The sequence below is a fragment of the Lontra canadensis genome, unplaced genomic scaffold (genome assembly GCF_010015895.1).
Source record: "Lontra canadensis isolate GAN:19392208 unplaced genomic scaffold, GSC_riverotter_1.0 scaffold96, whole genome shotgun sequence".
Classification (NCBI taxonomy): Eukaryota; Metazoa; Chordata; class Mammalia; order Carnivora; family Mustelidae; genus Lontra; species Lontra canadensis.
The window spans coordinates 3,307,569-3,323,338 of NW_022631090.1; the positions used below are offsets into that span (position 1 = coordinate 3,307,569).

At 49.4% G+C, this 15,770-nt stretch overlaps 1 protein-coding gene across 6 annotated transcripts in view; it reads left to right on the forward strand.

Moving 5' to 3' along the window:
• The window catches only part of TMEM164 (transmembrane protein 164), a 152,098-nt gene extending 150,434 nt beyond the window's left edge, over positions 1-1,664 (forward strand). For all 6 annotated transcript variants that reach the window (XM_032837054.1, XM_032837055.1, XM_032837049.1 and 3 more), the window contains one exon: positions 1,453-1,664. In XM_032837054.1, coding sequence (XP_032692945.1) covers positions 1,453-1,659 — 207 coding nt within the window. In that variant the 3' untranslated portion in view covers positions 1,660-1,664. The remainder of the gene's footprint in view (positions 1-1,452) is intronic.
• Positions 1,665-15,770: the final 14,106 nt, after the last annotated feature.

Consider the following 15,770-nt stretch of genomic DNA (forward strand, 5'->3'; position numbering starts at 1 on the left):
AAACAGCGAGCTGCGGCTGGAAGGTGGTTTGTTACATACCCCGTGGGGGGTTGAAGTCAGGACCTCCACCTGGCCTGGGCCCGGAGAGGAGGTTTCCAACCTTAGGTCCATTCTGGGCCGACTTCCAGGCCCTGAGCTGTGTGGCCAGTGGAAGTGCCGTGTCGGAGGGACTCCCATGGTATTCTGGGGTGTTCAGACCCGCCCGGAGCGTGGATGAAGGCTGGACTCAGTAGTTGAGTTATCCAGAGCCCAACATTGCTGAGTGCATGGTTGTCTATATTGGTGCCAAAGTGAAGGAGGAAGAACTCGGGCCTGTGGTGGGTCAGGAGACCCAGTTCAAGTCCCGGCTCTGCCACCATTCTGGGTGAGTCACCTCCCTGTCGAGGGCAGAGAGCTGGTCCCCCTCTGAGACATGGAACCAAACCGCCAGCCTCCCGAAGAGGTGGTGAGGACTTGTCTCTAACGTGAATGGGCTGGAAGGACTGTGGAAGGCAGGTGCCGCAGCCATCTTCGGGACGGGAGCAGCGTGTCTGATTTTGTGTGTGAGCGGCATGAATGCAGCATCAGCCGTGTGGGGCCTCGTGGGGCCTGGCCGGACTAAGGCACATGACCGAGGTCACCAGTGCCTGTGGAGGAGCAGTCCCTTTCTCTTCCCCACCCTGGCATTCTGCTCTGCTCTGGTTTGCCTGGGGGACAGCTGGAGCTCTTGGCCAGTGGCATGAATGCTCCCACACTTGAGGAAGGCAACAGGATGACTTTCACACCTGGCTCTCAGCGCTCTCCACTGGGACTGCTTGATTCCAGAGGGGTCCGTGTCCTCATGTCACCATACAAACCATGCTCAGTCCCACCTGCAGGCCTGGGTCAGGCCGTGCCTCCTACAAGGAAGGCCCTCCTCGCTCCATTCCTCGCCATGACCCCCATCCATCCTTCATGAGTCCGTTCAGGGTGCCACTTCCTTCATGAAATCTTCTCTGAGAACTCAGTGCCCATTCTTTACCCTCCCCCCAGATCTCCTGGTGGGGGAAACCTGGTGAGCACCGTCTGGTTTGAGGTCAGATATGGTTGCCCATACCGACTCGGTTGGTGGCCAGTTATAAGTGGAGGCAGGGACCATGCCGTTGACTGTTCTGTCATCCCCTGACACCTCTCCGGGGACTAGGCACGTGGTAGATGCTCAGGAATGACGGCAGGCTCTGGACCCATCGGGAAGGCAAGATTGAGCAACGCCAAGCAGCTTCTCCATTGGATGGCCTCCCCCATCGCCTCCCAAGGGCTGTAGCCTTGACCCACCCCCAAAACCCTAGGGCAGAGAAACCCCATCATGAACAGGTGGGGATTGGTCAATCCCTCCTTGTCTAGCCCCCCATTAGGTAGAGATGGCTGACCTGGCAGAAGCCAGAGAAAGCCTCAGGATGGTGAACGCTTACTCTACCTCCCTTGTCCCTGCAGGTCACCGAAGTGAATTTGAACAACATGCTGTGTCCGGCCATCTCAGACCCATTCTACGGCCCCTGGTATCGCATCTGGGCCTCGGGACACCAGACTCTCATGACCATGACCCACGGGAAGCTGGTCATCCTGTTCTCATACATGGCTGGGCCCTTGTGTAAATATCTGCTGGATTTGCTCCGGCTTCCAGCCAAGAAAATAGACTGAAGGTGCTTGTCTTTTTTTTTTTTTTCTCCCTGAGGAAGCAAGTCCTGACTTGACTTGGAGAACACCCAGTTCTTGATGAAATCATGGGGAGAGGGCAGTAGGATGTTTGGTGTATTTCTTTTTCCCCTCCTCTCTGTCACTTCCACCGCACTTCCTTCCCCAGCTCTAACCCCCAGGACATCTCCTGGAGCCTGGGGGTGGGGGATCGTGCCAAGGGCTGGATTCTTCCTCCTCCTCCCCTTTGGCTCTTCCTCCCTGCTCCTAGTGGCCTTACGTGGGCGACGGTAGTCAGTGGTTTTCACTCTGCTTGGTGGTGCTTTAATGACAGCTGGTTGAGGGGACGGGGAACAACAAGCAGTAGTTCTCTTGGCACTGAAGTGATGAGATTGGGTTGGGTTTCATTTCTCCACTGCCAGGGACCTCCAGGCTTACTCTGGGGTCCCCCTTTGTCTCCAGCCCAGCCCCCACCATAATGGGACCGAGGCCTTGTTTCTACACCAGCGGCAAGCCGAGAGCCAAGGGTTTTCCCAGCTCGTGGCCAAAATAGAACCTGCCAGAGTCTTCCCACTGGTGTCCCATGACTCAAAGCAAGCAGCCAACCAGCCACTCCCTCCAAGATGCTGCCTGTGGTGGGAGGTGGGGGCACTCCTTGGCCCCAAGTCTAGATTCCATTGAGGGGAATGGAGAGCTGTTGGGATAGCAGATCCAAAGTGAACAAGTTGAAAATATCCACCACTCTTACTAGGCAGGACCCTGGGTAAATTCTGCCCGAGGGAGCCAAAAAGTGACCCATATCCCTATCAGAAGTGAGCGTTAGAAATTAATCAGTGGAAGTGATAACTTGAGAAAACTGTGATTTGAATCATATGCTCCATTTTAGTTGAATGTTTGATAGTAGATGCCATTTTAATCTTGAATACCCCTTAAATATTTCTCTCTCTCTCTAAAAGGCAGCTTCAGGGAAGGGTGAGCTGGAGCTGGGTTTTTTGCTTTTTGGGTTTTTTTTTTTTAATTTGTTTACTCCCTTGTTTTTGGATGTTTGAACTCAGAGAATCCTTGGGTCAGGGGCCATCTCCGCAGGGGTTCCTATCCATGCATTCTGTGCTTTCACAGGCTATGTCAGCATCCTGGGTTGGGAGAAGATACAGATCCTGTATCATCAATAGGATAGATCCTGTATCATGACCGCAGCCAGATTCCATGCCGAACTGTTTCACATTGCGGGGCGTCACACACTTCCCTGCCCACCTGGTCCACCCCCAAAGCCCATGTCTGGGTTGCAAAGGAGGTACCAAGAAATCAGGTCCCCATGGGTGCAAGTTCAAGTGCTTCAAAAGGAAGACCTTTGGCACAAAGACTTGAGCTCAGTCACACAGACTTCAAGGAGAGAACCAGTGGCTGGGCATTTGCTGACTCCTTGTGGGTTTTAACTAAGAACAGGTTTGCCTAAGAACAGAAAAGGTGGTTCGATGACTTCCTCTGATGGCCCTACCCCCCCACCCCACTCTAGGCAACCTGGTAGCCCTGGCCTGGGTCCCGTATTCCAGCTTCAGTGACGCAGTGGTCGTGATCTGAGCAGACAGACCTACAGAAGGCAACAGGGTGCAGGAGAGTCTCTTGGAGCAAGGTGAGGTCTGGGAAGCAGCTGCGGAAGGAACCGCCCTGTTGCAGAGGCTGCTGGCACAGGGGACGATCGGTTCCCAGGACGTGGAGGAGCCAGAGGGAGAACACCCAGTACTCTTACTCCCCTTGAGCTCCTCATGACATACTCCATTTTCTGCCTCTCCCTCCCCCCAAGGGCTTGGCCAAGTTTGTCTCAGCGTCTCTCACCATAGGGTTATCCTCAGGAAGGGGTCCCTCTTGAGCAGCTGGATCCACCCTGGCGATCATCGAGCTGCTGCGTGTAGGGATGACTGATAAGAAAACACGTAAGGTCTCAGTGCCCCTTGGCTCTTTACAAAAGGAGAGGTTGAAAGGAGGTCACAGGAGGAGCCCCTGGCGGCACGTTCTGTCTCCTTCCAGAACACGGAGTCCTGTAGGTGGATGCTTGGCATTCAAATGCCACGGTGGCGCAGAGACTCTGCACGCTCGCCCTTCCTCCCTGTCTTTGGGGCATGGGTGGCCAGTCAGCCCAGTCTTTCCAGCGGTGGCATGCTTCTAGAAGCTCGCCTTTTCCCTGGCTATGGCTCGGTGCCCCGTTCTGGCTAGTCTTCTCTGGCTGCTTGGAAGGAAAGAAGGAAGGGAAAGAAGCCATGTGCCTGGCTGGGGCAGAGGCAGCTCCACCGGTCAGGGGAAGAGGGAGCTGGGGGGGGAGCCTTAGGGCCAGGGGGCCTCCGAAACAGGCAGGCAGAGGAAAGAGAGCGTGGGCCAAGTCTGCGGGCTGCACGGGGACCCGCGGCTTCTGTTCAAGGGGTTAGGGTGTGGCAAGTACCTGACATGGTCTGAGCCCACCTAAGGCAGCCTGCCTTGGAGGGTGGCCCCCTGTGCCAGGGAGCCCAGGCTTCCCAGCTCCTGCCTAGGGCTTTCCTGGTGGCACCAAGGAGGTTCCTTAGCTACCTTGGCAAACTTTTCAGATGCCATTTGCCAGCGTGGGGGAGCTCACCGTGTGTGTGTACGTATGCGCGCACGCGTGTGTGTGTGTGTTTGTGTGAGAGAGAGAGAGAGTCTGAGAGCGTAGGCAGCAGCTCAGAATAGCAGAGATGATAGCGTCTGCTTACAGCCCCATCCCTGTTCCCAGTATTTGGTTCCATACACCAAATATGGTCTGGCCCATCTTCTTCCCAGAGGCCCGGGAACGGGTTCGTTTGTCTGCTTGGAGGACGGTGGGGTTCAGCGGGACGGTCGGCTGACTTTGCCGTCTGCTACCTCCAGCCTTCTCCGTCAGGGTTCTGCTGTCCGTACTCCTTGCTAATTCAGCATTGTGTGGTGTGGGCCCAGCTCCCCTCCTCCTCACCAACAGCAAATTGTCAGTCTATCTCTGTGCATTGGTGTTGGGGCATGGTAGGGGTGGGGGTACCAGAAAGCCCTTCCTCTCCCTCTCTGGGCCAAAAAGACCTCCCTGGATTTGTTGCCTTTGATCCAGAGTTCTCTGTCCTCTTTGGGAGACTGAGGGGGGCAGTAGGGGAGGAGACGAGGGACAAGATGCGAGTGCTGGTTTTGGTAGATCAGCAGGCCCCCATGTGGAGAGGGGTCCCTCACTGCAGGCCTTGCCCTGCCCTGCCTTCTCAGACGGGGCACAGTCCACGAGAGGGAGAGAGCTGCCTTCTTCTGTATATAGAGTGAACCAGTCTGTGCTCAGGAAAACCTAGTCACTTGTGGTTGCTCTTGTCTATGACTTTTTTTTTTTTTTTTTTTTTTGTACACTGGTTTGCTCCTCATGGCAAGAAACAAAGCAAAGCAAAAGTCGTCTCAAGCAAAGCTGTTGTTTTGGGAACTGGCTTTCTTTGGGTGTGAGTTTTGTACTATGAAGAATTCTTCATTTATATCCGTGTTATTGTGGTAGAGAGAATAAGATAGTCTGATTTTTGCCAGGAAATAGGCAAACGCCTCTGCCCTGGGCTCGCTCCTCCTTCCTTCCCCATCCCCAGGTGAATCTGCTGTGTTCTGGGCAGACCCCCGGCACTCCGCATACCCCCTCCTGGGGGCCCCCTGTAGAACCAGTCTTCTCAAGCCCCCTAGACAGCAGCAGGGGGACTGTTTTTGCCAAGCTGGTTCTCAGGTGCTCTGTGCTGCCCACCCCCCACCACAACCAGTTTGCCCACTTCCCTGGGGCATTTGGTAATGTGTTTTCTCTGTTTTGTAAAAGCCTTTGATTGTGTACGGAAAGTTTCTGCAGTCACCTTTGGAAATAAATGGTCATTAATTTGTGTACCTAGCATTCTAGAATTTTAGTCTTAGGTGTTTCTGTGGTTGAAGATCCCTGAATAATAAAGGACCCCCTGACCATGGGACTTAATGTTACAATGTTTTCTTCATTTACTCTCATTAAAAGATTTATGAGAACCTAGGCGTCTTGGCCTTCCTTCCCAGAGCCCTCTCGGAAGTCCCTCTGCTTTGAAAAGGAGACCAAAGGGGCCATTCGCGCCCCACACCGTGGTGGACCACCAAAGGGCAGCTCTGCCCTGGGAGCCGCGCACCCGGAAATTCCCACGCATGCTGCCTGCTTCCACCAGCGACACAGGAGGTCTTTTGCTCTTGGCGGGGACTGTCTTCGGGGGACATCTGCTGGCTTCCTCCAGTACCCCGCCCAGCCAGGTGCACTGGGCCAGGCTATAAATAAGCCAGGGCCATGCAATTCTGGGGCCACAGAACCTCTAGCTCAGGCCGAGCCACATTCCCCGGTTCTCCACCTATAGAAGGATGGCGACATCTGTGTGCCTGGCAAGGCGCTAAATCCCTGCACACACATTCCCTCCTGTGATCCCTGCAGCAGAAGGCCGAGCTGGCTGGTAATGCTGTCCCCAGTGGATGGGCAGACACCCAGACAGCAGTCTCTGAGCTAAAGGAGATGCTGGGTGTTAAATTCCACAGCTCATGTGCTTTGTGCTCTCCCGGGACTCCGCTGCCTGTCGGGGGGGGGGGGCGCGATTACTGGGCCAACCCCTGCCCGGGGACCCCCAGCCCCGAGAGGAGCGGGAGTAGATCCAGGTGGGGATGTGGAAGGCAAGAGAGAGGAAGGGGAGCTCCACAAATGTGCAAAGCAGAGGAGCCAAACCCATCTTGTGACCCCTGGGAGAGCCCCAGAACATAGCCGAAATGCACAGGAGTAAAGGGGGGCAAGAATTGGCCCAGGACAGAAAGATGGGTCACATGGCCTTTCTACATGTCTCCCTTTTCAGAAAGAGCTGGATGGCAGTGACCTAGGCCATGCCTTCTCTGCCCTGGGCCTTCTCTGCTCCAGTCTGGCCCCGCCTACTGCAGACAACAAATTCAGATCCGACTGCACAGCTTCCCTGGGCCCCGTAAACATCTGCCCCCACAGCCCCGTGTACCCCAGAACCACACACAGGGAGAGACCCTTTGCTCCCAACATCTTCTGGTCCACTTTTCCCGCTGGCCGTCTTCTCCTTTGCCTTTTTTCTTTGCGTGGGTCTCTCAGCTCCCCAGTCTCCCTTGTTGTCCAAAAGCTTGAGCTCAAGTGTCTGCTCCTGGGCCAGGCTTCCCTGAGCCCCGGTCTGACTTAGGTACCTCTCAGCTTGGCTTCTGCCGCTGCCTGCTCCCCGCCACCCTGCTCCTGTCCAGCTCCTGGTTCCCACTGCAGGTTCACCCCCAACTAGGCAGTGCATTCTGGCTGTCTGTCCCTCTGCAGACTGAGCTCCTGGAGGACAGGGTGGGGACTCATTCATTCTCCTGTCCCTGGCACAGGACCTGTTCCACAGCAGGTGCTCAGTGACCACCCAGCTCATCCCAGAGAGATGCAACACAGTGGGAGGCTGCACCGCCACCCAAGGGAGGAACCCTGCCACATCAGCTGTCCCTCACCCCATGGGCTCTCCCATGTGGAGCTGTGTGCCTTTGTGTGGGCCTCCGTGCCCAGCCTTCCCCAGGTCCCTGGGTGGAAGGTGACCAAGGATTCCAACTTCTCTGTATCTTTGCTAGCTGTTCGGTCCCCACCAGGGTCACCCCTCTGTTCCCTGGGGTGCACGGAGTTGGTATTGGCATGGCCAGAGCCCCTCTGAGGGGGAGGGAGTGGCTTGGGATGGTTACACCGTGATCACCCCCCACTGAGTTTTCCTCTTGTCCTGCTTCGCCAAGGCCAGTGGAGGGGCAGAGATCCACGTCAGTCTGACAAACGCAGTGGCTTATTCAAAGGATATGTGGTTTGCTAACCTTGGCAACGGACGAGGCGGGCCTCGTCCAAAGTCAAGGACTCTCTGTTACCGCCCGTCCCCACCCCTCTCCCAGTCAGCGTTTGCCCAGCATCTGGATGGCACATCTGGGGTGTCTGAGCCGCCTGGCAAAGAGGGCTCAGCGTCTGCCGGGGAGGCGACAGGGAAGGCCACTCTTGTGGCTCCCGGATGACCCAGAGGGCTTGGCCCTTTGCAGCCGACGTCCTCACTTCAGCACAACTCCTCCTGCATCTCAGCCAGCCAGTAGCCCTGGAGTCTCGCGAGGAGGCAGGTCTTGGCAAGGAGGTCAGATGCCTCCTTGACCAAGCTCTGATAGGTCACGGGGCCAGTGGCGTGAGCTGCGTGGGTGTTCTTTCCAGTGACGCCTCCCCAGCTGCCCCTCTGCTCCCTGGTCTCTCCTGCCTCTCCCCACCCTCCTCGCCTTCAAGGGGTTGGCAGGGGTGCTGCCTGCTTAGGCTGTCCCTTTGGCTGTTTCTTCCCTACTTTCCAGGAGTCCCCAGTGCCTTCCCTAGGAAATTTTTAGAAGGAGGCCCTGGGCTCTCAGGTTTCCTGCCCGCCCTGGGAATGGAGGGGCCTTCCTGTGCCGTCCAGAACACACCCTCAGATTTTGAGAACATTGGAGCTGACAAGATAGAGAACCATGAAGACAGGAGCCTGTAGATTGTCCTGTGTATTAGAATCACCGCGGCAGTTTAACCGCACTCCCAGTGCCCAGGCCTCACCCCAACTCATGATGCAAAGCAAACTTTTGTTTTGTTTTCACTTGAGGCTTCCAGGCTGGGTTGGGAGTCATCTCTTTGCCCCGATCCTCTACTCCCGGGCCTCTTACAAATGAGATTTTTAAGACCTGCCAAAAAGGTCTGAAGAATAATACCAAAATTCAGCTTCATAAAAAGAACCTTGCCGAGACCGTGGGAGCCCCCTCACTCTGGAAACTTGAAGAGTGTTCCTCAGAGACACAGGGGGTCTGGAGAGGCCACCTGGGGATGAGGGATGGGTGGGGGCTGGGCGTGTGAGGTTCTGGCCTTTTTCTCTTGCTTCACCTGGAACAACTCCCAGTTTTGTTCCCTTTGGTACCTTGAGGTTCTGTAAATAATTCCATCAGGAAAGACGTTGAAGTCGCTTCTTTCCACGCTCACCAGCCCTCGATTGCGGTCGTCATGTGATAGTTGAAGAAACCACTGCAAGTAGACTCAGCTGTTCTGTGCCCCCTCTAAAGCCCCGGGTGCCCTTGGCCCAATCTTAACCTCTCTCAACTCCAAGGCGGCTGTGAGACACCCAGGGAGAAAGATGGCTTTGTAAAGTCCTGTTTGGTGTCAGAGAGGGGCCCTATTTCCAGACAGGGTAGTTACGATGCTTATTCTCAGAGCACAAAGGGTCTTTGGGGTTTTGACTACACTTACCCACTGTGCCTTAATGTGCCCTGTGTGGTTGGGTGTCTCGGGGTGTGTGTAGCAGAGGTGATGCCTCGGTTTGGTTTTGTTTTGGTTTGGGTTTTTGGTTTTTTGGGGTTTTTTTTTAAAGTGCGATTCCATTCTTAGATGCCTCAGTTTTAAAGAATGTTTCTGTGTTTCGTGGACTCTAAGGCCTCTCCGGCCTCTTTTTTTTTTTTTTTTTTGAGTTTTAACATCTCTAAATCTGGGTTGCATCTTACAATCAGTGGCATGACATAGTTCGAGCAGCGCTTAGTTTTCTTTTCCAGAGGCAGATAAACTAGGGGCAACGTACGGCCCAGGTGTCTTAGAGTAGCTGAGATGCCAGAATTGTTGCCTCTGATTCCCCTTGCTGGCCCCCAGGAGAGTCATCTTCCTGGTAGAGGAAACCCCTTCGGAAAAACTTACAAACTTTCACCACTCCATCTTCTTCTTTGCTGCCAGCGTCCAGGCAGGCCAGGCAGGCTCTCTGCTTCCCAACCAGAGAGGGGGCTCACTTTGCTGGGCTGCCTCTTGGGGCAGACGGTTTGTGGGCCATGAAGGGGAGGGGGTGGAGTGCACCTGCATAATAAAACCCATGGTGCCACCCATCAGGGACAGAGGGAGGGAGGGAAGGAGGAAGCCAGAAAGAGAGTTGGGGACGGAGCCAGAAAAGCCAGGCTAGCCATCCCCAACAGCTCTGGTTTCTTTATTTCCCAACCACAACCTGGCCAGACAGCTCAGCCTGCTTCTGCGGGGAATTCTCAGGGCCAGTCATTGCCAGAGGTGAGCCAAGAAGGGTGTAGGGGGAAGGAGCCCAGCCTTGCTCTGAACTCCTGGGGTTGACATGAGCAGCCGTCTGGCCCGCACAGAGGAAGACAATGATTTCTTCACCTTGTCCCACAAGGCAGAAGAGTTAGGCAGTGGGCCTTTCAAGGAAAAGCAGCACCTTGGCCTGGAGCAGCATGAGCCATGGACATTGACCACAGTGGGAAATGGCCACCAACCTTCCCTGGGTGCTGGCGGCCACTCTCATTAACCTTGGCCTCTGTGGTCTTTAGGCCAAGCTCTTCCAGAAGGGGAAAGAGTGTCTGCAGGGAGACCCAGGGATACTTGGGCACAGGAAGCAGTTTGTGGACATCCCCTTCTCCCCCCCCCATTCCCCCCCATCCCCTCACAAGAGCTTAGCAAGACACGATCAGCCTGGATTACAGCTGCCCTCATATAACTGGGTTAAAGTGTTGGCCTACTTAGGCCCCTCCTGCAGTGGCCTCCTTCAAAGCTGATGAGGCCGATTAGGAGGCTATTTCTGAGCCCTAGTTGTGTACCCGGAAGCCTGAGGGCCATCCTCCTGTGACAAGAAAGACAATAACTAAGGCTAGACAGCCAAGGGCAGAGTCTGCCGTGCCTGTGGGAGAGAAGTGCTGTCAGACCTCGTGTGTCCTTGTAAAAGAAAAAGTCAAATAACATCAAATCTAAGTGCCTGGACTTTGAACTTCAAAAACCCAAACCAACCAGTTTTCAGCCAAGGACCTTGTCCCTTGTCTTTGCCATCTCCAGCCCTAGCGAGGGTTGGCAGAGCATCAAGTCAAAGCCTTCAATGATAGTCACCAGCCTCCATTCAGTAGGTTCTGGGCGTTTGAGGGAGATTGCGATTTAACTTCTCTGAGCCTCAGTTTACTCGTCTGTAAAATGGCAATAATAATAGTACCTACCTTACAGACCTGGGGGGAAGATTGAAGAGATAAGGCACAGAAGGCACTTGGCACAGGGCCAGCACATTGTAAGCACTGTTTCCATCAGTGTTAAATGCTATCCGCTGTCATTGCCACCACTGCCACCACCACCATTGCCACCCTCATCCTCATCCTTATCCTCATCCAGACATCAGCGTGAATGCCAAAAAGCTCAGTCTCTGGAGCCTGACAAACTTGGTCTGAATCCTAGCTCTGCCATTTTGTAGCTGGGTGGCCTTAGATAATTGATAATTTCTTTAACTAGATTCTTGTGCTGTACGATGGGAACTTTATAAGGCTGTTGAAAAGTGCATACCATGGTCCTCATCACACAGGAAGCACTCAGTGAAGGTTGGTTATTTTAATTATTTAAAAGGGGTGATCAAGATTCGTGGTTGCCGGGGGCTGGGGTAGGGAAAGATGAATAGATGAAGTATAGAGGCTTTTTAGGGCTGTGAAACTGCTCTCTCTATGATAATATAATGGTAGACACATGTCATTAAACATTGATCCGAATTCATAGAATGTACAGCATCAAGAGTGAATCCTAATGTAAATGCTGGACTTTGGGTGATAATGACATTATCAGTGTAGGTTCATCAGTTGTAACAAATACACCACTCTCGTGGGGGGGGGGACTGATAGTGGCGGGGTCAGGGGAGAGGCCATTTGCAGAGAGGGTGGCAGGCAGTGAGTATATGGGAACTCTGTTTTCTGCTCAACTTTGCTGTGAACCTAAAACTGCATTAAAATTACAGTCTGTTTGAAAGGAAAGAAAAACAAAAAGGTGATCAAACTAGATTGTTATAAATTTAGGATGTTAACATAATCCCCATGGTAACCGCAAAGAAGATAAATGAAAGATACGGAAAAGGACAAGGGAATCAAAATGATTCACAAGAAAAAAAACCCATCAGACATAAAAGAAGGCAGTACTGGAGGAACTGAGGATTGAAAAGAGATATGCCACATAGAAAACACATAGCACAACAGCAGAAAAAAAAATCCTTCATTATCCGTAATCACTAAACGTAAATGGGTTAAACTTGCCAATTAAAAGAAAGATTAGCAAAGTGGATGACAAAGACAAGCTCTATGTGCTGCTTACAAAATACTCAGTGTAGACCCAAAGACACAAATAGGTTGAAAGTGAAAGGATGAAAAAGATGTTCAGTGGAAATAGTGGTCACCAAAGGTGAGCTGGGGTGGCTAAATCACAGCAGGGCAGATAGATTTTAAGTGAAAAATTGTTATAAGAGGCCAAGAAGAGCATTTTTATTGATAGAAGGATCAATTCATCCAGAAGTTGTAACAATTATAAACATAGACACCAAACAACAGAGATTTAAAAGGAAACTGACATAATTGAAGGGAGAAATAGACAGTTTTACAATAATAGGTGGCAACTTCCTTACCCTGCTTTATATAATGGATAGGACACTTAGACAATAGATCAATAAGGAATAGAGGACTTGAATGGCACTATGAACCACCTAGACATCAAAGACATACACAGCATACTCTACCCAACAAGAGCAGAGCACACATTCTTCCCCAGAGTACATGGAACATCCTCCAGGATGGGCCATATGTTAGGACATAAAGCAATTCTCAACAAATTTTAGAAGATGAAAATCATACAGAGTATCTTCTCTGACCAAATGGAATGAAACTAGAAATCAATAACAGAAGGGAAACTGAAAAAAAACCCCACAAATATGTGGAAATTAAACAATACACTCTTAACCAGTGGGTTAAAGAAGTCACCAGGGAACTTAGAAAATGTTCTGTGATGAATGAAAACACAGTATACCAAAACACACAGGATACAGTGACAGGCAGTGTTTAGAATTGAATTTATAGCTGTAAATACTTACATTAAAAAGGAAGCTTTGAAATCAACACCTTAACTTTATACCTTGAGGAACTACAAAAAAGAAAAACTAAACCTGTAGCCAACAGAAAGAAGGAAATAATAAAGATGAGGATAGAGTTAATGAAAAAAGAATAGAAAAAAAATGAAGTCAATGAAACCGATAGCTGGCTCTTTAAAAAGTTCAACAAAATTGACAACACTTGAGCGACACTCATTAAGAAGAAAAAGGCATAAATAATTAAAATTGGAAATGAAACATGGATGTTACCACCAACCTTACAAAAATTTTAAGGATTATCAGAGAACACTATAAGCAGCTGTGTGCCAATAAATTAGATAGTCTTCAGGAAATGGACAAGTTCCCAGAAACACACGAATTACCAAAATTGACTCAAGAAAAAATAGAAAAGCTCAATAGACCTGTAATAAAGAGATGGAATCAGAGTCAAAAACCTCCCAACTAGGAAAAACCCAGGCTTCACTGGTGAATTCTACCAAACATTCAAAGATTTGACAGTAATCCTATTCAAACTCTTCCAAAAAACAGAAGAGAAAGCAACACTTCCTAACACAGTCTATAAAGCCAGCAGTACACCAATACAAAAGCCAGACAAAGATACCATAAAGAAAGAAACCATGGACCAATATCCATTTTGAGTATAGACATGAAAGTCCTCAACAAAATATCAGCAAACAAAATCCAACAGCACATTAAGAGGATCTTACACATGACCAAGTGGAATTTATCCCGGAAATGAAGGGGTGGTTCAACATAAGAAAATCAACCGGCGAGGTGTCTGCATGGCTCAGCCAGTTAGGCTTCTGACTCTTGATGTTAGCTCAGGTCTTGATCTCAGAATCGTGAGTTCAAGCCCTGCATTGAGTTCCACATTGGATATGGAGCCTACTTAAAAAATCACGCAGTGTTAAGTACACCACATTAAGAGAAGAAAGAAGTGATCATTTCAGAAGGCAGAAAAGGCATTTGACAAAAGGCAACAAGCTTTCATGACAAAAACATCAAACAAACTAGGAATCGAATGCAAGTACCTCAACATGATAAAGGGCATTTATGAGAAACCCACAGCTAACATCATACCCAGTAGTGTAAGACTGAAAGTTTTCCCCCGAGATGACACCCAAAATGGAAAGGAAGAAGTAAAACTATATTTGCAGGTGATATGATTCTCTCTATATAAAATCCCATAACACACAAACACACACACAACTAGTGTATAATTAAGAAAGGAAGGAAGGTAGGGAGGAAGGGAAGAAAGGAAGGAAGGAAAAAAAGAAAAATAGAAAGGCAAGAAAGGAAGAAAGGAAAGAAGAAAGAAAAAGAAAGACAAGGTTAATTTAGTTGCCAGATATAAGATCAGTGCACAAAAATCAGTGGTGTTTCTATATGCCAGTAATGAGTGATCTAAAAAGGAAGTTAAGAGAAACAATTCCATTTAAAATAGCACCCAAAAGAATAAGATTCCTTGGAATAAATCTAACCAAGGTGGTAAAAGGCTTCTAACTGAGGGGCGCTCAGTGTGTTAAAGCCTCTGCCTTTGGCTCAGGTCATGATCTCAGGGTCCTGGGATCAAGCCCCACATCAGGTTCTCTGCTCCTGCCTGCCTCTCTGCCTACTTGTGATCTCTGTCTGTCAAATAAATAAATAAACTCTTTAGGAAAAAAAAAAAAGAAAGAAGACAAATAAATGGGAAGGCATCTCATGCTTATGGATTGAAAGACTTAATATTGAGATGGCAACAGTCCCTAAAGCAATCTACAAATTCAAAGTGATCCCCATTAGAAGTCCAGTGTTTTTTTTTCCATAAATGGAAAGGCCAATCCTCAAATATATAAGAAATCTCAAGGATCCTTGAATAGCTCAAACAATAGTCAAAAAGAAAAACAAGGCAGGGGGACTCACGCTTCCCAATTTCAAAACTTGCTACAAAACTAGAGTGATCAAAACAGTGTGGTACTGGCATAAGGGTAGACATATAGACCAAGGAAATAGAACTGAGAGTCCCGAAAGAAGCCCAAACCTCCATGGCCAACTGATTTTCGACAGGGGTGCCCAGACCATTCCATGGGGAAAAGAATAGGTTTCAGGATAATTGGATAACCATGTTCAAAAGAATGAGATTGGGGCCTCTCCCTCAAACCACATGTAAACATTAACCCAAAACAGATCAACAACCTAAACAGAAGGGCTAAAATTATTAAAAGAAAACATAGGGGTAAATCTTTATGATCTAGCACTTGGCAGTTGATTCTTAGGTTTGACACCAAAAACAAGAGCAACAGAAGAAAAACATAGATACACTGGATTTCATCAAAACTAGAAAGTTTTGTTCATTAAAGGACATTATAAAGAATGTGAAAAAGACCAACTACAGAGTGGAATAAAGTATTTTCAAATTATTTCTCTGATAAGGGTTTAATATCCAATACACACAGACACACACACGCGCACACACACACAGAGACACACACACATACCAGTATACATACATGTGTATACCATTATAATATACATATTGTATAAGACAAAAGAAACAACCCAAATAAAAACTAGGCAAAGGACTCGAATAGACATTTTTCCAAAGAAGATCTACAAGTGGACGGATTAGCACATGAAAAGGTGTTTCAACCTCACTGGTCATTAACGAAATGCAAATTAAAATCACAGTGAGATATCAGTTCACACCCACAAGGATGACCATGATCAGACCGACTCTAACTGGGTATTGGTGAGGATGTAGTGAAACTGGAACCGGCCGGCATACACGACTGGTGGGAAAAGTTTGATGGTTCCTCCAAAAGGTAAACAGAGAATGATCTTAGGATCCAGCAATCCCAAGCCTAAGTATATACCCAAGAGAGATGAAAATGCATGTGCCCATAGAAACTTAGACACAAATGTTTACAGCAGCACTATTCATAAGAGCCACATGTTTGAAACAGCCCAAATGTTCATTGGTGGATAAATGGATAAGCCAATTGTGGTAGAGCCATACAATGAAATATCATTCAGCCATAAAATATCAGCGAGCCATGACTTAGATGGACCTCAAACACATTTTGCTAAGTAAAAGAAGCTAGGGACAGAAGGTCACATTTTGTATGACTCCATGTGTATGAATTTATATATATATATATACATATATCGATAAAAATATACAGCTGAATGATATTAATTTGTATGGCTCTATTGAGGGAGAGGCCCCACTCTCTTTCTTTT